Raw genomic sequence first — 24,765 nt, 5'->3', positions numbered from 1 at the left:
CAAGAGACAGAACCCTGAAAGGCAATGGGACCGAGTTTCTCCCTCCACTCTGAAGCACCATGCCAGTTGTCTGCAGTGTTTACAGACATTATACCACCTTACTGGAGATGTGTCATGTGCTTCCAAACATCTACAATGATCCTGGCCCACAGAGCATAACGACTATAGGCCTGTCAATCTGACCTTTGTGTGTAACAATTGGCCACTCTCCTGACATCCCTGTTTCCTTGGTTTCCCTGTCATGTCTGTTTTCCTTCGCTTCCTGGTTGTTCCGTTTCTTGGTTTCATTTTCTCTGTCCCTCATCTGTTCCTTAATTCCAGTTTTTGTTTTGGTTCTCCCTGTTCATATGTTCACCTGTGTCTGGTTAGTGCTTGATTGTCTTGGTTATTAAAGCCCTGTGTTTGGTTTCCCATGTGGTCAGTTATTTTGGTAAGTTGGATCATGTGTGGAGTTGTGGGTGTTTGATTTATTTGCTTAGTTTGTGTTCCCCATGTCCCTGTTTTATTTGCCTCCCTTGTTCAGGTTCCTGTGTTTGCATTCTGCCTCTTGCCTTGTCCCTGCTAAAATGTTACAATGTGGTCATGAAGTGCTTCATGTGCCTCATGCTATTATACTTCAAAACCATCATTGTCCCACTTCTCTGCAGAAACCTACATCAGAATTCTCTCTGTGGACTTCAGGTCTGTTTGTAATGGTCATCCCAGTCCTGCTGCCGGACAAGTTCTCCCGCCTGCAGGTGTTTGACTCCATTCGCTGGTGGATCACAGACTACCTAACTGACAGGTAGCTGCACATAAATCGGGGAGAAAATGTCTCAGACTCCTGGACCATCGGCACAAACTCCCCACCAGAATGTATTCTCCCTGTACACTACATTTGTTTTTTCCAACCAACACCACCTTCACTGGGCTCACTTCTGATTGGATGAGTCTGCCTAATGGTGGGGGGGAGATTGAAGAACTAGTATCATGATTTTACCAAATCCACCTGGAGCATGACCCTTTATAGGGGAGACTGATGACTTAATTCAGAAAGTTTGCAGCCCTACCTGCCTCCATCACTCTGGGAGACACTAGTTGACACTGGAATCTTTCTGGGATCCATCATGACCAGTGACCTCAAGTGGGAGCAGAACAGCTATGTCACCGGACATGGTAAAGGACAAACATCCTGTGGCAGTTGAAGTCTATCCTGCCAAAGCTGCTGATGGTGGTGCAGTTCTCCACTAACATCAGTCCATCTTCATGTCCTCCATCAGTGTTATACACTGCTGCTGCTGACCAGGGTGGACTGTGGCTCATCTGCTCTGCTGAGAGGGTGATGGGCTGCAAACTGCTGACCTGCTACAACACTGAGGCAAGCAGGAAAGATCATGACTGACTCCTCACACTCTCAACATGACATCTACAAAACACTTCCCTCTGGCAAGAGGCTGAGGTCTGTCCTGACAAACCTCTTGCCACAAGCTTCCCCCCCCCAACTCCAGTCAACAACCTGGGTGCCCCCTGACAAACCCATTGCACTGCAACCATGTTGCACATCTTTACTAGCACTTTGTATTCACTTTCCTGTCTTTATTCTGATTTGAGATGGAGGAACTTCACCAAGTCACATAACTTGTATGGGGAAACGATCTTGACCAATAAGCAAATTTAGGTAACAGTGTGTTTAGAAATACAATGAGTATATTCATATTATAGTTTAATATACTGACTGAAACATCGAAAGCAAAAATTATTTTGATTATTGTTGGATTTGGAATCTTGTATAATCAGAAAATAAATTGGAAGTGTTGTTTCATATGCCTTCTTTATTTTGTATATTACAAAGAAATTTTTGGTAAACTTCGTGAAACTAGCTCCCGAAAGATTGAACGAATTCAATAAACGCTGAGTGACGTAATACACTACTAGACGTGACGTAGTTACTCGCGACTAGAAGATTCCCCGGATGTATCTTACTATCCAGTATAGCAAATTCGTTCTGAGATCTGCGTTAGCAGCGAGTACGAAGGTCAAGCAGAAACGCTCGGGAACGGTGAAGCGGCTCGGCTAACGCTGGAAGACACTCAATAAAGAGTCTCTACGCGAGAGTAAAACTCTTCATATTTAACATGCCGAGAGGAAGTCGTAGTAGAACTTCGAGGATGGCTCCTCCAAGGTAATCTAGCTAGCATGGTAAGGCTATAGCTAACGCTGTGTTCATAAGCGGCACACGTTAGCTGTAGCGGTTAGCTCAGTTAGCTTCCTTATCCTGGCCATTCTGAATTGGGTCAGTGTAATGTAGCTAATGTAATGCGTTAGCTAATGTCGGCCTTTGGTGAGGTCATAAAACATGAGTAAAAGAAGCAGGTTAGCAATGTGTGGTCGAACTTATTAAGTTAAGGACATGCATAATTAGCTAGCTAGCAGGACTAACCTATATATTGAAAACTAGTTAACATTAACGTTGCAGTCTAGTAATGATATAGCTATACGTTGTACAGCGTTTGTTTAACGCATTGTCGTTTTAACTCGGTTACTGTGCGACCAGGTGACAATGGTCACGTGGTACTTAACAGCATTGTGTTCATGAGCAAACCATGACTCGTGCCCTTGGGTCTTCTTTACCCCAGCTACTCCTCACGGCCAGCACCCCCTCCACCAGTGTCCAGGGCAGCACCTGCACCATCTTACGCACCAGCCCATCCGCCTCCGTCTGCTGTGGCGCCCCCTGCTGCTGCCCCCAAGCAGCCAGGCATGTTTGCTCAGATGGCAAGCACTGCGGCAGGCGTGGCGGTTGGCTCTGCTGTGGGCCACACGATAGGCCATGCCATGACCGGGGGCTTCAGTGGTGGGCACTCAGAGGCAGCCAGGCCTGACGTTACCTACCAGGTAAACACGTCTCACGCTGGCTTAATGTGGAGTCTGAACTGGACACAGAATGGATTTTAAAGGGACTTTAACACCTTATTCTTAAGATCATTATATAATACCAGTAATATTTAGCTAAGGACTAAGTGTAGGCTTAATCCATCTCAGGAAAACCGTTTTAAAGTCAATTTGGGGCTAACTGTTGTAATTGCCGTGTTACAGCCAGGCTTGTCAACAGGACAAGTGGGACTGTTTTTGTTCTGTGTGAGATTAATGGATTTAAATGTTAAGTTCTGTTTTCTAAGCTGCTGCTGTTCACATGTTTGTGTGTGAGAAGTAAATGCAAGTAAAAGTTGTGATCCGTCTTCCAGGAGCCCTACCAGTCACAGCCTGTTTACCAGCAAGGGTCAACGCAACAGAATGCCTGCGCCTATGAGCTGAGGCAGTTCCTGGAGTGTGCTCAGACACAGAGTGACCTCAAGCTCTGTGAGGGGTTCAGTGAAGTGCTTAAAGAGTGCAAATTCTCCAACGGTACGTTTGTGTGACAGCAGTGCTTCTCTTGCCTGTGGTGTGGGATTTAGGGTTCTTTTAAATGAAAGAGCCAAAGTTGACCTACACGGTGCAGTGATATGATATTAAAATATGATATTCTAATGATATTTTGAACAGTCTATTGTGACTCAGGAAGCCAAGGAAAACTTTTATTTTAAAACATGAAGCACTTTGCCAGAAAATACCATGCTTACTGTTTTGTAATTTCACAGATAACTGCCTTTCACTTCAGTAAAGAATACTGTCTTAATTTAACTAATTTTGGATTTTTATGGAATATATTGGAACATATTGAAAATGTAACTTGTTAGTGATATAAAGATTTCAAGGCTGTTCAACCTTTAGTAGCTAATATGTTTTCTGAAGGCTTTATGTAGCTCAGACATCATGTGTGCTGTAGGTCATATGCTGTACTGGGCATCATGGGCTTTGGAATCCAGCATTGCTTTTTGCTCCATGTCCAGATCATCCTAGTCCAGGACAAAGGCAATCAGAAATAAAACCTGTGTGAGACGCTGTGAGGTGTGACAACTTCACAGTGGACTGTTCTTATTGAAAATGAATCTCTCAGGATCTGTCATGCTACTGTAGTTGTCCAAATACCTCTAAATATTCATATTCATGATGAATGATAAGGCAGCAGTGTGGCACATTAAAAGTTCTTAAAAAACAACTAGATTATTTCACTTTTCATAAGCAGGTTGTTTAGACAGTATTGCAGTGTAAGGTTGTTGGCCTCACTCCATCCAGAACCAGAGTGACATTCCTCCCTGTTGATGGTCTTTATTAATTTTCCTCATTTGTAAAGGGCAGGACCACCAGGTGAAGTCAGGTGAGTGCATGCAGGCTAGAAACAACAGGTTGTACTGAGTCCAGTGGCGGTTTGAATGTGGAATGGTGGTGTGCACGCGCACACACACGTACGTGTAAACTTTTTCTTTCTTTTTTTTTTGTAGGGTTGCCATGAGACTGGAGATTGACCTTAATAATTCTACGTCCACAGTGGTTATAATGTTTAAAAAAAAACCTGGCTGACAGGCTTGTTGTTTAATATGTGCATGCATTTTTCTGATGGAAGCACTGAATAATCATTCAGATCTTATGCTTGACGTTTAGATTGTGGTTACATATTTTGTCATCATAATTAACGTGTAGTATTTTGAGATTTCATCAAATATTGTATCACTGTCTGCGTGTAACAAAACCCACAATAAAGACCTAACCCTTCTGAGTTAGTCTTCTGACTTGGTCTTCGAAGCTGTAAATTAAAACTGATTCTGTCTATAACTTTGATCTATAGTTAACTGTGACATATAGTAATGAGTTAAATTCATCGAATGAATTGTAACAACATTTCAATGTCGTGTTTTTCCGAACAAAATGAATACGACTGAACCACATAAAGAACTGGTCAGTGGTGTCCTAATTACAGTGAGCTTCTGGATCCGGCTGGATCTCGGTGGTTTGTTGGAGCGGTAATAACCTTCTGGATCTCTAAAGGAGCTTTTATTTTTGGGTCCTGACATTCTCCGTCCTGTGGTGTGTGTCCGGGGTTTCGGTAAGCTCAGGTCCTCAGCTCATGGACTGACTTGCACGCAGAGCTAGAGATGCTTCAAAGGTTTGTGCTGTTTTCTTATAGAAACGTACCGTTATACCTTTGGGTCTGTGAACCATGAATAATAGTATTGTATTAATATTGCTAGCTGGTTTAGCGGAGTTCGCCAGTGTAAGTTGACATCACGTAGGGGCGAACGCCGCAATATCGAAGTCTAAACCGACAACCGGCAAATAAAAAAAAAATGAACCGGTTTATACGGCCTACAAGCTCCACGGTTACGCCGAGTACAGCAAACTGTTAAATGGCCGTTCGGCCATGCAGACAGCTTCTGCCATCACTTTTGAATGTTAACCGCTAATCAGGTGTAATCTACAATGTGTGGTGGTGTAGCTGTATTTCTCTACTTTGCAACCTACATTTTATTTTTCGATCCACGATGCTTTCGATGTAATTTCTTCGTGTACTCGGTTCATCTTGGCACACGTTTGACAATCCTGCAGTCTACAAAATTCTCTTATAGGGAATCTTACTTTATCTTACAGATAAAGAATCAATGCAAAACTGAACTGATCAAATTTAAGAGTTCACAATATTTTCGCGGAAGACAACGGGTTGTGTTTATTACATGGCTAGCCCAAACCTATAGTGGCAGGCGATGCACAAACTGTCCACATGGGGGCACACTAGCGCTCTATCTAACCCTACATGCTCCCAGTGTAACCGTGCAAGAAAACTGAATGACAGATCAAATCCAAGACAAACTCTGAGAGTAAAATTGTACGGTGAGATTTGGTTTGTTATAAATAATTATGGGTTTGTAAAATGATATGTGCTGAGGTTGGAGCAGTACTGATGGAATATAAAAAAAAAAAAGTGTGAAGCAACTCTTATGTCTATAGGAAAACGTCTGCTTAGGTGTAACCAATCAATCGATCAGTGTCATTGAGAGGAAATGATGAACAAACACACTGTTGTGTCTGGTTTCCACCAAGGTTGTAACCCACGTTCCTCAGGTAATCTGTGAAGTAGCCATGGCAAAAGAAGACGAGATTCCTGACTGGGCAGCAGCTCAGGACTTCTATGACAAATATGATCCAAAAGAGGTTCTTGGAAGGTACTGCTGATGTGTTTAACAAAAAATGCACTTTTAACAGTAAATATAAGGACAAAAGGACAGGTGCATAGGAGACTACACTGCCTAGATTTGATTATTCGTAACTATATATACACACCATTTCACTGCGAGTTATACTGTGTATGACTATGTATGTGACGAATAAACCAAACTTGAAACACACACACACACACACACACACACACACACACACACACACACACACACACACACACACAGACAGACAGTGTATATATACTTGTATATACAGTCTATGCTCTTAACTCAAATTTATTTGAAAAAAAATCAAATATTATTATTGAGTGTTTAATTCCATGCCCTATCATAATTTCTTGTGGATGTTTAATGTGACACATGGCATCCCTGCCCTGTAATTAGCCAACACTGGGGTTACATAATAAGATTATGTAATCTCATCACAGTGGGTATCTCCAGTGGACTGGGACAGGGGAACATGTCTCCATTCTCCATTTACTACGTCCCACCTCTCGGGTTCCTTATGAGTGACGCTGACATTGACAGTTTATATTTGGTGATGACGGGCGATACGAGTAATAATAATGTCATGTTGACTATATTTGGCCCAGAGCCCTGTGGATACCTTCCTCTCTCAAACCCTTCAACGCTCACGTGTACTTTTGCCCGTGGAGGTGAAAGTCATTATCTCATAGATTTTTTTTGTTTGTGCTGAGAATTATGTGACTGGGTTAATTATTCCCATTTGATGTGTGATTTACATGCTGTCCTCTCCTAAGGGGTTTTAATTGTGAAAACATGAGAATTATGGAGAGGCTGTTTATCACATGATAATCTGACAGTGTTGTATATCTTCTACACATTGGGGACTGCTGAGTGTGTGAGGTTTACGTTCTACTGTGCTGTGCAGGGGGGTGAGCAGCGTGGTCCGCCGCTGTGTGAATAAACGCACGACCCAGGAGTATGCAGTCAAGATCATAGACATAACCCCGTCCGACAAAATGACCAGTCAAGAAATAGAAGAGGTCAGGAACGCAACCTTGAAGGAGATCGATATCCTCAAGAAAGTGTGTGGACAAGAAAACATCAGTGAGTGATGTTTCAGTGTTCAGTAGTGTGTTCAGTAGTGTGTTTAAGTCTGCACCATTCATTTGAGCTTTGTGTTTGTATCATAAAGATGTCCCAGTCTTCACACAGCTCTGACTTTTACAAGTTTACAGAAATTTGTGTCTTAACTTTGTCATTGTTCACGTCTGCTTTATGGCTCATGTGCTCCTGGTTTCTGCAGTCCAGCTGAAGGATTCCTATGAAACCAAGGCCTTCTTCTTCTTGGTCTTTGACCTGTGAGTAAATTATCTGTCAAACAGGATGGAAATGTATCACCTTTCATGCTATAGAATATTGTCATAATACACAAGAACAGAAAAATTAGATTTTATTCTCGTGACAGGATGAAGAAAGGAGAGCTTTTTGATTACCTCACTGAGAAGGTTACGCTAAGTGAGAAGGAGACCAGGTGAGATGCATATGTATCAGCTCAAAGCCGTCGGCATCGTGATGGATGTCCTGTATGTTCACATCTGCCGCTGGTGTTCCCTTTGCAGGAAGATTATGCGTGCTCTTCTGGAAGTGGTCCGGTATCTCCACTCCCAGAACATTCTCCACCGAGACCTGAAGCCAGAGAACATCCTCTTAGACGACAACATGAACATCAAACTAACTGATTTTGGCTTTGCAATCCAGATTGCACCAGGACAGAAACTGCATGGTAAACCGCCTTTGTTCCGTTATAACCTGTTCTGCTGGATTTTTCTTTCCCTGTGCTTTAAGAACTGAACACTACAGAGCAGTGTTGCAGAAAGACCTGCTCAAGTGTGAACCATTGCAGCCAAGAGAAACTTGCAGGACAGTAACTGACCGTTTGGTGTGTAGAAGGGTTTCTGAGGTTCTAAGCCTGATGATTTGAAAAAAAGTCCTCATCTGTATATTGAGTAATCATTTATTTAATCATTAGCTGTCATAGGAAAAAGAAAAGTGAATAAAAGTAATAGTTTGAGAACAACAATAAGTTGCAGTATTTTATAACAGAGTCCCTTCTTTGTGTTAAAGCCTTTATTTGTTTGTTTGCTCTGCAGAGGTATGTGGAACCCCAGGTTATCTGGCCCCAGAGATCATTGAATGTTCTATGGACCCTCATCATTCAGGATACGGACCAGCGGTGGACATGTAAGCCGTCCCCACTTCGTCCCCTAGAACTCTTACTGTTATCATGTCATGTTAGAAAGGACATAGAACTGTAGGTGAACATTGGCTTGGCTAAAGGATACCATTTATTTTATTGAGAAGTAGTAAACACTGTTTAAACACTGTTTACTACTGTATCTGATTAGACATCAAACACCTCAGATCCTAACAGACAGTTAGTCTCCTTCGTCCTGTGGTTCGTAAATCCCTCTCTTGGTTGGTATTGTAATTTTAAATCCAATAAGAAATAAAGACACAGACTTGAGTTAGTAGATGAGAACATCTGCTCCTGTTCTTTAGTGCAGGTTAAAGATAACCTGCGTTTGAGGCTTTCCAAAGAATGACTGGTTTACACACACACAGTCCACTTTTTATTCAGGTTTCAGAGGGATGGCGTAATTGTCCCTCCAATCTTTGAAATTACCACCATTATATCCAAAATATTAATTATTCAGTCTTTGTGTAAATTGAAGTTTGACACCATTTGTATCTCAGAGGACATTTTCCCTTTTTTAAAAAAAGATGTAATTTGCCCTCCCCTAAACTGATGAGTATATTTTATGTATCACTTTGTGCTCAGTACAGGATTAAACCAGAATAATCGGCTTCTTGTCCTCAGATGCCCTTAGTGGAGTTATTAAATTATAAAAGTATCTCGCTGGATGAATAGACCATGGTAAACCTACAGAGGCCATTACACTGAGATTACAGGCTACTTTAGTAATGCTATCATACACAAACTAGAATATGAAACAAAATCATAAAAGAACAATCATTTTATTATTTCAGTAACATAAGTTTTTGATGTGGCATGTGCAAATGTTTGGGTACTTTACAGAGTCAAATGTGACAGAAATCACAGCTTGCAAAAGTCTTTTGTAGCCAGATAAGTCCTCCTGTTCTTGTAGTTGGATTTCCCAAAGTCTTCTTTGCAGAAGGTCTCTAAGTTCTGAGGTATTCTGGGGTCATTGTGCATGCATGTGATGTTTGAGGTCTCTCAGGTCAGGGGACTGTGGGGCCCAAACACTTTGGCCCCACTGCTTCTGAGTGTTGGCACAAGGTCTGAAGAGTCAGAGAACTTATAAAGCATGAATATGATTCAGCTGAACTTACAATTGTGAAGTTCAGAGACATTGATCCTGACCTCTGACCCCTTGTACTGCTTTGGTGTCCAAACTTTTGTACAAGCCACATTGATGTAGACTTTTTGTTATGAAGGAGAGTAACTGTGTGTTAGGATGTTTAATTTGGCCAAAGGTTCCCAGACTTTCACATGCATCTGTGAGAGTGTGATGTTGAGAAGCTGTAGGGACTGGCAAACAGACGCTGCCTGGGTACGTGGGTGAGTGTGAAGTGATGTGCTGGCCCACAGCTGGAGTGCAGGCGTCATCATGTACACCCTGCTGGCTGGATCTCCTCCCTTCTGGCACAGAAAACAAATGCTCATGCTTCGCATGATCCTGGCTGGGAACTACCAGTTCATGTCCCCAGAGTGGGATGACCGCTCCGACACCGTCAAAGACCTGGTACGACACACAACCCGGTACAGACACACGACCTGGACCCGGTACAGACACACGACCTGGACCCGGTACAGACACACGACCTGGACCCGGTACAGACGCACGACCAGGTATGACACACGACCTGGACCTGGCCCAGATGCACAACCAGGTATGATGCACGACCAGGTACGACACAGGACCTGGACCCGGCACAGACGCACGACCAGGTACGACACAGGATCTGGACCCGGCACAGACGCACGACCAGGTACACCACACGACCTGGACCCGGCACAGACGCACGACCAGGTATGCCACACGACCTGGACCTGGTACAGACGCACGACCAGGTACGACACACGACCTGGACCCAGTACAGACATACGACCTGGACCTGGTACAGACGCACGACCAGGTACGACACACGACCTGGACCCAGTACAGACATACGACCTGGACCCGGTACGGCGCATGACCAGGTATGACACATGACCTGGACCCGGCTCAGATGCACAACCAGGTACGCCGCATGACCTGGACCCGGCACAGACGCACGACCTGGACCAGGCACAGACACACGACCAGGTATGACACACGACCTGGACCCGGCACAGACGCACGACCAGGTACGACGCACGACCTGGACCCGGTACAGACGCACGACCAGGTACGACACACGACCTGGACCCGGCGCAGATGCACGACCAGGTACGCCGCACAACCTGGACCCGGCACGGACACACGCCCTGGACCCGGCACAGCCGCACGAGCCGGTACAGACACACGACCTGGACCCAGCACAGATGCACGACCCGGTACAGACGCACGACCTGGACCCGGTACAGACGCACGACCTGGACCAGGCACAGATATATGACCTGGACCCGGTACAGACACACGACCTGGACAGGAAACATGGACTTTTACTGGCCATTCACAGAATTTACCTTATTCACTAGTTTTCTTTGAAGCAGGTGAAAGCCGTTTCTCTTGTGTTCAGATCTCCAGGATGCTAGTGGTGAATCCTGAGCATCGCTGTACTGCAGTCGAGGCACTGAACCATCCGTTCTTCCAGCAGTACGTCATCGCTGAAGTTCGCCACTTCAGCCCATACAAGAGGTTCAAGGTGCGGCGCAGTCCACTCACATAAACCCCAAACACCACGCCCCAGCTCCCAGGGCAAACACCACATCCTTCATTATTTGAACTAGTTTATTTATTTTGCACAGTGCATTAAAACACACGACTCTGTCTGCACTGTGGTACACACAGACCAAATAAATAAACAAAGCGTTTATGACTGAAGGGTAGGTAGCAGAATGCACATTGTCCCTGCTATACCTTCCTCACCCTACAGGGGGCACCATGCCAGACATGTTCAAAGGTTGAAAATTCATAGTTTCCAGCTAGTTTTTTTGGCTGCAACACTTATAAACATTCAGTGGTAAAGAAACTGTAATATTGCCCACCATGATAAGAGAATATTCACTGTGTGAGAGAAGGGAACTTCAGTCAGGATGTTGGGGTTCTTTTGCCTGAACAGACTCATCTGTCCGTGTGTGAGTGATTTTCAGCTTCAGTAACTGGTTCCCAGGTGCTCTGTGTGACGGTTGTCGCTGCAATGCGCATTTACTGCAACTATCGGCGGGCGAAGCCTGTCACCAAGGAGGTAGTGAAGAGTGACCCATATGCAGTGAAGCCCATCCGCAAGCTGATCGACGCCTGCGCCTTCAAGATCTACGGCCACTGGGTGAAGAAGGGCCAGACGCAGAACAGAGCTGCACTGTTCGAGAATAGCCCAAAGGCCATTCTACTCTCACTCGCCGCTGAGGCTGACGATGGGTCGCAGAGGACGTGGTAGAGGACGCTAGGGAGGGAGGGAGGGAGAGAGAGAGAGAGAGAGAGAGAGAGCCAGGCATTTACTAGACACTGTAGTGGAGCCAGCTGCCCCTTCTATAATAGCATGTGTAGGTATGTTAAAGTCCTTCATTAAAACCTCTTTTTTTTATAATTTATTTTTAATGTGCAATAATTTTATTGTAATTAATTTCAAAGTAAAGAGAGAGACCTTAGTTCTTATGGAAGCATATCAGTACCAAGTTAAAATAATGTGCAATATGGCAATGTAACCCTAACCTTGAACTGAAATATTCCACTCAAACATGCAAGTTTGAACTCAAAAATAAAATTAAAATTCAATCAATAATTCCATTTACATTTGCAATTTTGTGGACTTTTTTTTGATATTTCAGTTACAGATATTTGGTTGCTGTATGATTGGCTTTATTTAAATTAAAATGTATTTCCAAATTTAAATTAACATGTTTCTACAGCAAGTGTTTCCTTCATAGATTTGAAAGTTCTAACACTTTCTTTTTCTGTGTGCACACGTGTGTGTGTGTGTGTGTGTATACACACACACACACATTATATATACTCAAACTGGATCATGATGAGGTGTTCATTGGACTCAAATGACCCCCACAGTCACCAGATCTCCCTTGTGAGTTGGTGGAGGAACAGGAGATTCACATCATGGCTAATAAATCTGCAGGTACTCTGTGATGTCATGTCAACGTGGACTGAAACCTCTGAGGAACGTTTCCAATACCTTGTTGAATCTGCAATGAAGAATTAAAGCAGTTCTGAAGGCAGAAGGGGGATGAACTAAGTACTAGCAAGATACACTGCCTGGCCAAAAAAAAGGTCACACATTAATATTTTATTGGATTGCCTTTAGCTTTGATTTACAGCACGCATTCACTGTTGCATCATTTCCACAAGCTTCTGCAATGTCAAAACATTTATTTTTGTCCAGAGTTGCATTACTCTTTCCCCAAGATCTTGTATTGATAATGAGAGATTTGGACCACTGCACAGTCTTCTCCAGGACATCCCAAAGATTCTCAATGGGGTTCAGATCTGGACTCTGTGGTGGCTAATCCATGTGTGAAAATGATGTCTCATGCTCTCTGAACCACTCTTTCACAATTTGAGCCTGATGAATCTTGGCATTAGTCATTTTGGAATATGCCCGTACCATCAGGGAAGAAAAAATTAATTGATGGAATAACCTGATCATTCAGTATATTCAGGTAGTAGTCAGCTGACCTCATTCTTTGGGCACATAACATTGCTGAACCTAGACCTGACCAACTGCAGCAACCCCAGATCATAGCACTGCCCCCACAGGCTTGTACGGTAGGCACTAGGCATGCGCCCTGATGCGCCCATCACTCTGGAACAGGGTAAATTTGGACTCATCATGACCACCCTCCATTGCTCCAGAGTCCAATCTTTATGCTCCCTAGCAAATTGAAGCCGTTTTTGCCGGTTAGCCTTACTGACAAGTGGTTTTCTTAAGGCTACACAGCTTGAGTTGCCTTTGCATTGTGCGTGTGGAAATGCTCTTACTTTCACTGTTAAACATATCCCTGAGTTCTACTGTTATTTTTCTACGATTTGATTTCACCACGTTTAAGTGATCGCCGATCATGATCATTCAAGATTTCTTTCCAACCACATTCCTACCTCGAAGATGTTTCCCCACTGTCCTTCCACTTTTTAATAATGCATTCTTAACCCAATTTTAGTAGTTTCAGCAATCTCCTTAGATGTTTTGTCTGCTTGATGCATGCCAATAATTCGACCCTTCTGAAACAGATTAACATCTTTTCCATGACCACAGGATGTGTCATGGTTGTTTAACAAATGAGAAGCTACTTACTGCATCAGTTAGGGTTAAATAACTTGTTGCCAGCTGAAACAATCACCCATGCAGTAATTATCCAATGTCAGGCTCTTACCTATTTGCTTAGTTAAATGCATGTGGTGACTTTTTTTTTGGCGAGGCACTGTATACTGTGTGTGTGTGTGTGTGTGTGTGTGTGTACTTTGACTATTTAATAGTATAAATCCTAAATTCATCACCATCCACACCTCCAAGCAATGTTACCTATCCAAATTATTCTACTATCATCAGAAACGGCACAACCATGACAACCGGCAACGTACAAATACAAACAGACACATACAGAACTAAGACAACCGAGAACTTTCGTTAATCCACGAGCTTCCTACGGACCTCCAACTTCCGGACGCTCCACCTCACGAGACGTCAGACCGGATAACCCCGTGATCGCAGTGACGACTACCCCGGTCGGGCTGTTACCTCTTCTCGCTGTGACTCTACTACCCCGGGCTGTTACCTCTTCTCGCTGTGACTCTACTATAGAGGCGCGCGGAAGGCGAGCGTTGCTGTTACACCGGTCAGTCTGCGGGGTCTTCCCGCTGTAGGGTTAGCGTGGCTTGTTCAGAGCTAGAACCGTACTGAAAACCGGTCTGCTCTTGCCCTCGTGAGGGTGACTCAATGACCGGGCCTGTGGCGCGAGCGCTTCTCGAGGATAGGGCTGCAGGTTAACAGCCGCACAAGTCTCTTTAACCGACAGCAAAACGCTACAGACGGTCTGTGTGCGCGATGACTCGTGGAGCAGGTGACATTTCATAGCTCGTGTTCCGTGGTAGACGAATGACTGGGTTGGTCCGAGCCTGTCGCGAGACCTTTGTTTACTTTCTTGTAACTTGGTATTTAGGAAACCGGCTTGACTGGTTTACACTGAATTTACCACCTAATGCCTCTGATACATTTATCTCGGTGTCTGATTTCACCCGTGCTCTTCCTGCTCTTCTTTAACACGCTTCGCAGGACTGCGCGGAATGCCGACGTCGGCGGAGACAAGGGCGGTGTTTCGCTCTGCAGACGCGGTTTGCTTTGATGTTGACAGCACGGTGATCAGGGAGGAAGGTATCGACGAGCTCGCCAAATTCTGCGGCGTTGGTGATGCTGTCACAGAAATGTGAGTATTCCTTACCACTTCATTTTCATCAGACACTGATCCGGCCGTGATCTCGTCTGGCGGTGATGTCTGTTGTTCGCAGGACTCGCAAGGCCATGGGAGGATCTGTGAACTTTAAGACGGCCCTGACAGAGCGCCTGTCGATAATAAAGTGCTCCAGGGAGCAGGTAAACAAACTGATAACGGACCACCCTCCTCAGCTGACTCCGGGAGTTAAGTAAGTTGATGTTGACCTCTATGACTGCTTTGATCCAGGAACCCAGCTATGCTCACCACGTGCATTTCAGAAGGAAAGCGTGTTGACCACAAACGTTTGTTTCCAGGGAGCTTGTGGAAAGGTTGCATCAGCGCGGCGTGGAAGTCTTCCTCATTTCCGGAGGATTCCGCTGTATCGTGGAGCACGTGGCCACACAGCTCTGCATTCCTCTGGATCACGTGTACGCTAATCGCCTCAAGTTTTACTTCAACGGTAAGAGCGTGCGCGAGGGCCTTGCCAGCTTGGCATCGCGGTTGGCCAGGTGTTTGTGCCTGATGTTGCTTTGTCCTGCCCTCAGGAGAGTATGCAGGGTTTGATGAAACACAACCTACAGTGGAGTCTGGAGGCAAAGGCAGAGTGATGCATCTGCTGAAGGAGAAGTATGGCTTCAAAAAAATTGTGATGATTGGTGATGGTGCCACTGACCTCGAGGCCTGTCCCCCTGCTGTGAGTGCATATGCCGTTCTGCTGCCCTGCACCCAGCATGGAGAAACTATCAGTATTTTTTGGCTGAAGATCCCAGAGCAGTAGTTCTGTAATACCATCGAGTGAGGGGACAGTCTGGTGTTTTTTTAGGTTAATTTGATTGTCGTCTCCTTTCAGAGCGCTTTCATTGGCTTCGGTGGCAATGTGGTCCGGCAGCAAGTGAAGGAAAACTCCTCGTGGTACGTCACAAGTTTTGGGGAACTGCTTAAAGAGCTTGAGAAGATTTAGAACATGGTGGTTTGTGAATGTGCACTCCTGGAAAATGTTTCACTTTGGGCTAATTTTTGTTGTACATTTTTCAAACTGCATTAAAGGATTGTCATATGACATCCAAGTAGTGTTTACACACATGATGGGATGCTATTCAATAACTGATCAAAGTAACTAATGTGAGAGAACTGAAGCCACACACTCATTATCTGTGGCTTTCTGGTTTAACATTAATGATATGGCTCTAATCTTTGTTAAAGTTATTAAAAGGTTTTTTAAAAACAATTATAAGGCTATTTTATCAAATATTTGCAATTTGGGTATCTCTGACACTTTGCTTTTCATACCCACTGTAGAAATATTAAAATATCTATTGAGTTATTCAGGTTTAATGCGTCTTTGTAGCATGTCACACTCATGTACAGTGTGGAACACATGGCTTATTATACAGCTTCACTTGCAGATCTTGGTGTACAGTTTGTGCTGTGCTAATCAAACAAATGCAACTGAACTGAGATGTTATAAAGAAACAGTACATGTGCATAACCAGTATGGAGCAGAGGGCATCTGAGGGAGAACAAAACAAAGCTCAGGTTATTAAAGTCATACGAACGTGAACAGCACTCGTGTGTGCAACAGTATCAAACCTGAAAAATGTCCTGTTAAAATGGTCATGAAATGGTTTATCAGCCAGGTTTGTTTTACACAGAGTCATAGATCTAGAATCATCTGAAGTAATTTTTCATAACTTAAGTAAACAGTAGAGCAATACACAAAACTATTTGAAATATGTCTGAACATGTTCCAGTCACATTACAAATGTGGATATTTACAACAAATAAATGAGAAATGAACAACCTACTGGTAACATCAGGTACATTCAGGACTACAAAGTCAAAGACATTTGTGGGCACTGGTGTGTAAGTGCATGAACAAATTTGGTACCACCACACCTTTTCCACGCCGCTGTTCCCTGTGTTAACGTCTTCAGAGTCTGAACCATGGTGTAGTTCATGTTTAATTTCTCAGTGTTGCCTATGTCTGATAAATGCAGAAATGAAGGAATCTTCTAGACAGGCATGCTGAGTGAGGGCAGAAGGTTCATCTTCCCTGCTCCTGTGTCCTTGTTAAAGGTCAATGGCTCCAATAACTGCCATTTCCTACCTGCTGGTCTGATTGAACAAGACCCGCTGTGAACTATACTGGAACACGGCAGTGGTTTGTTCTGATTTGCTAAACACATTTGTGCTGGAGAGCATGTGATGATTGTCAGGGATGTTTATATATGCTGACCAGTGAGGCTTCCAACATCACATAAACGCATCACTAGAGTACCTGTTTTTTTTTTGGTTTCCTGGTTTTGAAGGTGGTTTTATGGTCAGAAAACAGATTTTTTTTAATGGATGAGTCATGAGAACATTAAAACAGCAGAGAGACATCAGAGGCCCCTGTCCTTCAGTGTGTGGGACCGTCGAAAGTTACTGCAGTGGTGATGTTTTCATTGGAATCATAATCCTGGAGTCCATGTGCTGAATAAGAGGCACTTGGACAAGGAAAACAGGTTCAGTGAGCAGTTTTCTTTACATGAAGCGAAGTTACTACATGGTGTAGTGTTGAGTGTGGCGGCGGGGGGGGGGGGGGGGGGTTTACCTGTGTAGTAGACGACTTCGTTCCACCCTTCATGCTGCCAGACAGCGTTCCTGGTGTCCTCGCGCAGCTGTAGGTTTTTATAAGCTGCAAGAAATGGAACATAATCCATGTGTCCAGTCTCCAGCTCCCTGGAGGACAGGACACATGCAGTGTGTGCACAGAACACTTCCTTTACCCCACAGGTGATGGACCATATAGAGGTGTCCTATCTGAGAGAAGAACCCGCCAACGGCCTCACGGTTCTGCTGCCGATAGGAAATAGCACGAGCCCTGGACGGCCCATAATAACCACGTCAGTGATACGACACCAGAACTGGACAGCCCATAATAACCACATCAGTGATATGACACCAGAACTGTGAAAAGGACCACAGATATTTGCCCACATGCACAAAAGTCTTTGACAATGTTTGTGATTGGTTCCTGTAATTTCAGCAATTTCACAAAGTAAAATAAAGGACATACGATCATTATATAACAACAAAAATAAGGGTCATTAATTATATGAAGGCCGACGTACCAGTAATTTCCCCACTCAATCATGGTCCCTGGCTGCAGAGACAGAGATCACATTTAAATCAGGCAACAGTGCATGACAAAAATACAGCATCCTAAGTGTTCAAATGCAAACACGAAACACGCTCAGGACATTACAGCTAGACAAGGTCACACACTCGGTACTTTATTTTAAACAACGTTCTCTTTGATATTCATGCATCTTGAACATCCATCTTCAAATTAACAAAATGAGCTGTTATTCAGTTATGGATCAGCTGCCTTCAGTACTGAGGGGAAGTGTGTAAAGTACTGTGTGCTCACTCTTAGCTGGTAGGACCTGAGCTCGTAGATGTTTGGTCCCTCTCGAGGAACAGGCTCGTTCCAGAAGCTGAACTCCAGGAGCAGCTGATTACGGCGCGACAACAACATCCTCCCACGCTCCTTCCTGTACTCCAGAAACTCCTGCATGGGGCACACACACTGTGGTGTTACAGCATGACTCACCTGCACACGCACCATGCTGTTACAGCGTAACTCACCTCTACACGCACTGTGATGTTACAGTGTAACTCACCTGCAGGAAGTCAATTTGGAAAGTTACTAAACTTATAAGGACTAAACTTATAAGTTAACACAGATCATTTACCTGTAATGGATAACTGATTAGGGTTCACTTTAGGTTTCACCGCATTACACAGCAACATCGTAACTGTTATGCTGGTAAGAACACAGCATATTAGCAGTTGGTTCAGACTGAACACTTTGCTTAGATTTCAGATCTCAGCACTGGGCTTCCACATGCACATATGAAACATGCAGAGCACAAGTAAACAAGGTGTCTCATACCTTATTATTTTTCAGCTTGTTCATGACTTCGGTCAGGGCAGGGTACCCACCTCTGTACCGCCACAGGTGCACTGAACACAGATGCAAATGCTGGTTACAATGCAGTTCGGCAGGTCTCTCTCCCTGAACACTGATCTATAATGTTCAGCAAGTCTCTCTGCTGAATATGAACACTATTCTACAATAGGTTTAAAGATCACACTCAGGAAACATCACTGTGCAGAAATCATGTAATAATATGATAATGTGCCAAGGTCTGAATCCCCACAGAGCAAGAGGAAAAGGACATGTGTCGACTTGGAGAGTGAGGTGGTGTACTGGGGGAGTGAGGTGGTGTACTGGGGGAATGAGGTGGTGTACTGGGAGAATGAGGTGGTGTACTGGGAGAATGAGGTGGTGTACTGGGAGAATGAGGTGGTGTACTGGGAGAATGAGGTGGTGTACTGGGGGAGTGAGGTGGTGTACTGGGGGAATGAGGTGGTGTACTGGGGGAATGAGGTGGTGTACTGGGAGAATGAGGTGGTGTACTGGGAGAATGAGGTGGTGTACTGGGGGAGTGAGGTGGTGTACTGGGAGAATGAGGTGGTGTACTGGGGGAGTGAGGTGGTGTACTGGGAGAATGAGGTGGTGTACTGGGAGAATGAGGTGGTGTACTGGGGGAATGAGGTGGTGTACTGGGAGAATGAGGTGGTGTACTGGGGGAGTGAGGTGGTGTACTGGGAGAATGAGGTGGTGTCCTGGGGGAGTGAGGTGGTGTACTTGGGGAATGAGGTGGTGTACTGGGGGAATGAGGTGGTGTACTGGGAGAGGGCCTACCAGCCTGGTCCTGCTCCCCATACCAGGTGTTCCATGTTCCCACCAGCTCACACGGGTAGTACTCATTGGTGTGGATAGAAGGAAGCACATCCTCACTGCAGAAGATTCAGAGATCTGATCAACACCTTCAGCTGTGCGTCTCTGGATAAATGGTAGTTATTTATTTCCTTTAACCTGAGTTGTATGAGAGCATGGTGACTACATAACAGCATAACCACCCTTCAAGAGCGGCTCCATGTTCAGTGTGCGAGTGTCTTTAGGGAATGAGAACTACACACCGTGTGTGGTGCCAGTGAGCTGATGTGTTCAGCAGCTTTTTCCCGTTACTTTACGCCCAGCCACGCCCACCCAAGCTTAACCATACCCAGCCACGCCCACCCACACCCAGCCACGCCAAACCATGCTTAACCACACCCAGCTATGCTCAGCCACACCCAGTCATGCCCGCCCAAGCTTATAGTCTAGAGTAAAGTCTCCCTGTGGCGAATGAACACTATTCTATAACGTTTTTTAAAAATCCCATCACTGTGAAGAAATCTCGTAATGTTGGTAAGGTCTGAATCCCCACAGGGCAGGAGAAGACGGACGCGTGTGCACTGTTAATCGCTAAAAACACTTAACATGTAAATGGTAAATAAGTGGATTCTTACCAGAGTTTGTTGTAAGCATCCAAACACTCGGGTTTCACATTATGAACTGAAATAAAAGGAGAACTGTAGTTATTAACAACTTGAACACTAAACAAAATGAGAACGTGCGAGAGAGAACCGAGAACCGCCGCTACTGTGACTTACACTGGATCTTATAAAGGTTACTCTCCTCTTTCTTGGCAAGTAGATGAGAATGGGCATCCTTTCTTGGGTCAACTTTACGCACAAACAGAGATTTAAACCAGCTGTCCTCTCCGTTCCTGTTACTAGACGCTGAAAAGCTCCTGAAACAGAACGTTACATATATTACACTTTAGAAATAAAACTGTAACTAACCCAAACGTTCATTTATGTACTGTTTAAAGTGTGACCAAATCAAAGATAGAACTGCGAAAAATAAACTCAAGCTGGCATTCCGAACAGTGCACAGCCTGTTTCTCTGAAGTGATGTGAATAGAACCGGTGGACGCGCACTGCTGCGGCGTGATTACGGCGTGTGCGATAAACAGCCATGACACGCAGTTTAGAACCGTGCACAATAAATTAAGATCATCCGTTAACTAATATTATTAATTCATTAATATCATTTATCAGTAATGGAGCACAATAACGCGCACAAGATGCTCGCAGAAATGAGACGTGATCTCACACCTCGTAGACATCACGAATCTTAATATCAGTGGTAATATCAAGACACAGATATAATGGAGATATTCAAATCTGAAGGACTTCGGCCAGTCGAGTCTGGTGGAGACTGTAATCATTTAAATGCTTTCCGTGAGCTGCGCTGGGCTTCAGTATCTTCAATAACCAGTGAGATATTTACTTACCCTTTAAACCGAGCTAGACATTTGAAACACCTGTGCATTGGGGTGTAAACGCTTAGCTGTAAGAAAGCCCTGCCCCTACGATCACAAAAAGATAACAGCAGATAAAATGTTCAGACCTGATGAAAGTGGCAGCAAGTCCTGTCAACATGTCAGCCCGAGCAAGGCCGCTAAGGCGGAGAAGGACCCCAGACGCCATTTTCCACTGCCAGGAATAACTGCGAGGGAGTCAAGCGCACTTCGGCCAGTAGAGGGCAGTAGGAGCCAGTAGAGGGCAATAGAGGGCAGCACCAGGATAGAATCCACAACAAAATGAAAATAAGAAAATAGTTTTGCATTGAACTAGGAAGAAGATTAAAACGTAAAAAGAAGAATAATTTAAGATTTGAACGTTAATCTGATTCCACTAGAATCAACTTCTTTTAATACTATCTGACAGACGCAAAACTAACATAAAATTCATTCAAATTAGGAACAAAACAAATAATAATAATAATTCTTTGTTTTGTTAATGGGATTTATGGTAGCTATTATTATTATTATTATTATTATTATTATTATTATTATTATTATTATTATTATTATTATTATTATTACTAGAGGTTTTTGCTATGTAAAGAGAGCCGACAGTGCCCTCATGTGGATTAGTGAGTAACTCACATAATTTATGTAATAGGAAATTATAGAATTTAGGAATTATGAATGTCCATTTTATTTGCGTCCAGGGAATATTTTTACATTGCATCGGTTCAGCCTGGTACAGTGAATGCATTAGTTTTTTTCATCAGGCTTTGCTGTGCGGTAACTTGGTGCCAAACGTCATGTCATTACACACCACTGCTCTGCATTGTCAGGGTTGATGCACACACTAAATGAACACGACGACCCTGCCCACCGCTGCTGGACCGCGACCCGCTAACCTTACGCAGGAATTTACTGTGTCACTTTAGAGAAACGAGCAAGCAAAATCCAATAAATACTGAGACACTGTCAAATCACTTTGGGCAGATTAAAACCAAACATGCTTCAAGACACTTTGTAATACTATGGTGGCTGATAAAAAATCACAATAATTTCCAATATATAGAAAACAATTGTTAATAACATTTGGTAGCTATTTATTTATTTTGCTTTTGTTTTGATAACTAAATAATAGAGAGACACTACTAAACATCTGTCAGAGGCTTGGGGAGTGTGAATGGGTGCACTCCCAATAATCCAAACAGAAGAGTTAAAATGTTAATAAATCAGAAATAAATACTTAATGAGAATAACAATAACTAGCATTATATAACACACTTTGTTCTGGCAGTGACTTAGCTGTTCTTGGACTCTAAGCCATTTGTACTAAGGACATGTTTCTGAGTAGAAGACTAAGTCACTCTGGATAAGAATCTCTGCTAAGTGCCATAAATGTAAATGTAAATTCCTTTACTAAAAACAATATGTGCAATACAACTGATAGATGCTACAACACGTTAGGTTTATTCACAGTGGGACGTTCCAGGGTTGCTGTCGGTAACCAGGTAAGGGTCGAACAAGAGTGCAGAGAACCAGTACATTCAGGGCAGTCCAAGAGATCAAACAAACCAGTTATGGATAGAAACACTAATGTGAAATCAAGACACAGATAAACAAACAGGTAAACAAACACTCAGCATGCATAGCCTAGACAAACACTTCTTAAAGTACACAGGCAAACACTCAGAATGCATAGACTAGACAAACACTTCACAAAGAACACAGGCAAACACTCAGCATGCATAGACTAGACAAACACTTCACAAAGAACACAAGGTAAACACAGCATGAATAGATTAAACAAACACTTCACAAAGAACACAGAGGCAAACAGACTATATAGGAAATGAGAAGAGGAGAGTACAGTTAGGAATCGGAGAGAGTGGGATGGGAAGATGGCTGCAATTGGTGGATCGGGGTGGGTGATTGATGACCTGTTCACAGGGGAATGCTGGGAAATAAGAGTCCAAGGCATATGAGGGGTCAACATTAGGGCTTATGGGGAGTGTGACAATATGCAAATGAAATCAAGTCTGTCCCCTCCAGCTCCTCAGTTAGTTCAGTGTGTGTGTCAGCAAGTTCAGTGTGTCAGTTAGTTCAGTGTGTGTGTCAGGTAGTTCAGTGTGTGTGTGTCATCTTTTATTCCAGTGTATTTCCCCAGATCCTGCCATTTTGTTTGTCCCTGAAAACAGCGAATGTGCGAGTACAGCCTTCAGCAGACAGGAAGGCATCCGTCCAAGCTTCTCCATAGACAACAGCAGTGTGGCCCCGCCTATTTCAGCCCCAGGTGGAGGTAGTTTCACTGTCTCTGACATAGCAAGACCATGAAACCAAAACCATCAGCAGCACTGGGATTTGTCTGATGACAGCATGGTCAAAACAGAAGGCTTCGCCTCTTCTCCAGAGATATCAGAGTCTCTGTGGGATGTGCGTAAAAACTTTTTGAGGTTTCTAACTTAGATGGAGTCCTACTGCCACACAATCTGTCCGTCAACACAGTCCAGGACTGAAATGTCCTACTACCAAATTATTAATGTATGTTGTTTACACCCACGGCACTAGTGCTGTATAAGTGTATACACTTTACACCCACCTAATGAGAACGTTGATTCTTCAAATTTGAAAAACTGCTCCTGCTTCTTGTGTGTTGTAGAATAACCTGTGGCTCATTTAAATATCCCTTGTAGGGTGAAACATCTCCCTGCAAATATTTCTGAAAATTAAACCATCCGCACACAGGGGGCGCTATCGTCTCAGTAAAACGGGACAGCAGACCAATAAGAATCCACCAAGCGCTCACTAGTGTTGTGTAATGGTGTGTCTTGTGAACTGTGTGCAGTCTATAGTTACCATAAAACACCTTGGTAGGACACGACAGGAGAAATAGTAGCTTAGTATAAAATACAGATTTATACATTAAGGTCGATTACCTAAAAAGTGATGGAAATAAAGGAATTTCTCCACGGTGTGAGCCAAGGAACTTAACGCTACCGAGAGCGAAGCAGCTCAGATCAGTTGAGACATAATCATGCCGTCTACATGGACTACGCCCAGGACCCTTACGCTCGAGCATCGCGCTCAGTGCTGCAGAATTCATGTTTTTATTTTCTACACCGAGAAAAAACAACTTACTTCTTACTACTTCTAGCGAACACTGTTTAAGTCAAGTGCTAACACGAACAATGCTTCATAGAGACCGATCTCCACGTCTTCCACCAATATCTCAAAATCGAGCCGCACCCCTTGAGAAGCACGTAGCGATTGCAGGTATCTCCATGTGTGGTGTTTACTGTGGAGTCTGCGTGCTAACACTCCGCGTACATGCGTGAATGATCCTCTACAGCCATCTGTTGCATTACCACTGAAGACCCGCCGCGTGCGTCTCTGAAACGGTCCTTCTCGGCCTTTTATGGTCTCTCCGCGAGGAAAGGCGCGAGAAAGGCTTGTTCAGTGCAGGCATTCCAGCCGTTTGTAATTCTTGGCGCGTGGAGGTGGAGGCTTTATTCTAGGCGCTGGCACGGGAGGCGCGCGCAACACAGCTGGGCATGTCGATCCGCTCCGTTAAAGAACATGTTGCATTCTTTCCTGAAGTATTTTTTATTGACAGTAAAGGTCATTCAATAATGGGATGTACGATTGCGCCTCTCTGCTTGTCTGTGCGCCGGTGTAACATACAAACGGTTCATCACGCGCATTAAGTAATTACCACAGTGGGACGTTCCAGGCTTGGATTTTCATGTACTAATTTAATTGGCGGGGGCGGTTAATAAATAACTTCCTAAGTGGTTCGAAACGGAAACTTCTTCAGATACGTTGTTAATTTGAC

General features: G+C 44.0%; 4 protein-coding genes across 8 annotated transcripts; 3 read left to right on the top strand and 1 right to left on the bottom strand.

Annotated features, from left to right (window-relative positions):
• The first annotated feature begins 1,952 nt into the window (after positions 1-1,952).
• chchd2 (coiled-coil-helix-coiled-coil-helix domain containing 2) lies at positions 1,953-4,636 on the top strand. Its single transcript, XM_027021696.3, has 4 exons — positions 1,953-2,161; positions 2,616-2,874; positions 3,225-3,384; positions 4,362-4,636. The coding sequence occupies exons 1-4, from the start codon at positions 2,115-2,117 to the stop codon at positions 4,370-4,372; spliced, it is 477 nt and encodes a 158-aa protein (XP_026877497.1). The 5' UTR covers positions 1,953-2,114; the 3' UTR covers positions 4,373-4,636.
• Positions 4,637-4,807: 171 nt separating this feature from the next.
• Positions 4,808-11,690, top strand: phkg1a (phosphorylase kinase, gamma 1a (muscle)). 2 transcript variants are annotated; one of them, XM_027021693.3, is made up of 10 exons: positions 4,811-5,023; positions 5,956-6,077; positions 6,985-7,163; positions 7,363-7,417; positions 7,525-7,590; positions 7,679-7,842; positions 8,210-8,300; positions 9,691-9,844; positions 10,824-10,949; positions 11,418-11,690. In XM_027021693.3, exons 2-10 carry the CDS (start codon positions 5,995-5,997, stop codon positions 11,682-11,684), a joined length of 1,185 nt encoding a protein of 394 aa, XP_026877494.2. In that variant the 5' UTR covers positions 4,811-5,023; positions 5,956-5,994; the 3' UTR covers positions 11,685-11,690. The 2 variants fall into 2 exon arrangements, with proteins under 2 accessions (XP_081579112.1, XP_026877494.2); XM_081722986.1 differs by lacking the exon at positions 5,956-6,077 and having other exon boundaries at positions 4,808-5,023.
• Positions 11,691-13,950: 2,260 nt separating this feature from the next.
• Positions 13,951-16,012, top strand: psph (phosphoserine phosphatase). Of its 2 annotated transcripts, none has more exons than XM_027021695.3 (6): positions 13,951-14,091; positions 14,529-14,679; positions 14,762-14,896; positions 15,003-15,148; positions 15,234-15,382; positions 15,539-16,012. In XM_027021695.3, exons 2-6 carry the CDS (start codon positions 14,540-14,542, stop codon positions 15,647-15,649), a joined length of 681 nt encoding a protein of 226 aa, XP_026877496.1. In that variant the 5' UTR covers positions 13,951-14,091; positions 14,529-14,539; the 3' UTR covers positions 15,650-16,012. The 2 variants fall into 2 exon arrangements, with proteins under 2 accessions (XP_026877496.1, XP_026877495.1); XM_027021694.3 differs by having other exon boundaries at positions 13,997-14,316.
• nipsnap2 (nipsnap homolog 2) lies at positions 16,005-21,171 on the bottom strand. Of its 3 annotated transcripts, XR_014125929.1 has the most exons (11): positions 21,038-21,171; positions 20,236-20,375; positions 20,092-20,137; positions 19,442-19,536; positions 18,626-18,696; positions 18,101-18,241; positions 17,802-17,833; positions 17,457-17,551; positions 17,282-17,365; positions 16,585-17,174; positions 16,005-16,198 (listed from the first exon to the last, which is right to left on the bottom strand). XR_014125929.1 is itself a non-coding variant. In XM_035527937.2 (10 exons), the coding sequence occupies exons 1-10, from the start codon at positions 21,115-21,117 to the stop codon at positions 17,110-17,112; spliced, it is 849 nt and encodes a 282-aa protein (XP_035383830.1). In that variant the 5' UTR covers positions 21,118-21,171; the 3' UTR covers positions 16,005-17,109. The 3 variants fall into 3 exon arrangements, 1 of the variants encoding a protein (XP_035383830.1); XM_035527937.2 differs by having other exon boundaries at positions 16,005-17,174; XR_014125930.1 differs by lacking the exon at positions 16,005-16,198 and having other exon boundaries at positions 17,119-17,174; positions 17,457-17,637.
• Positions 21,172-24,765: the final 3,594 nt, after the last annotated feature.

Source organism: Electrophorus electricus, chromosome 11 (assembly GCF_041902795.1).
Source record: "Electrophorus electricus isolate QZ-2024a chromosome 11, ASM4190279v1, whole genome shotgun sequence".
In the NCBI taxonomy this organism is placed as follows: Eukaryota; Metazoa; Chordata; class Actinopteri; order Gymnotiformes; family Gymnotidae; genus Electrophorus; species Electrophorus electricus.
This window is presented reverse-complemented; position numbering and strand designations above follow the sequence as displayed.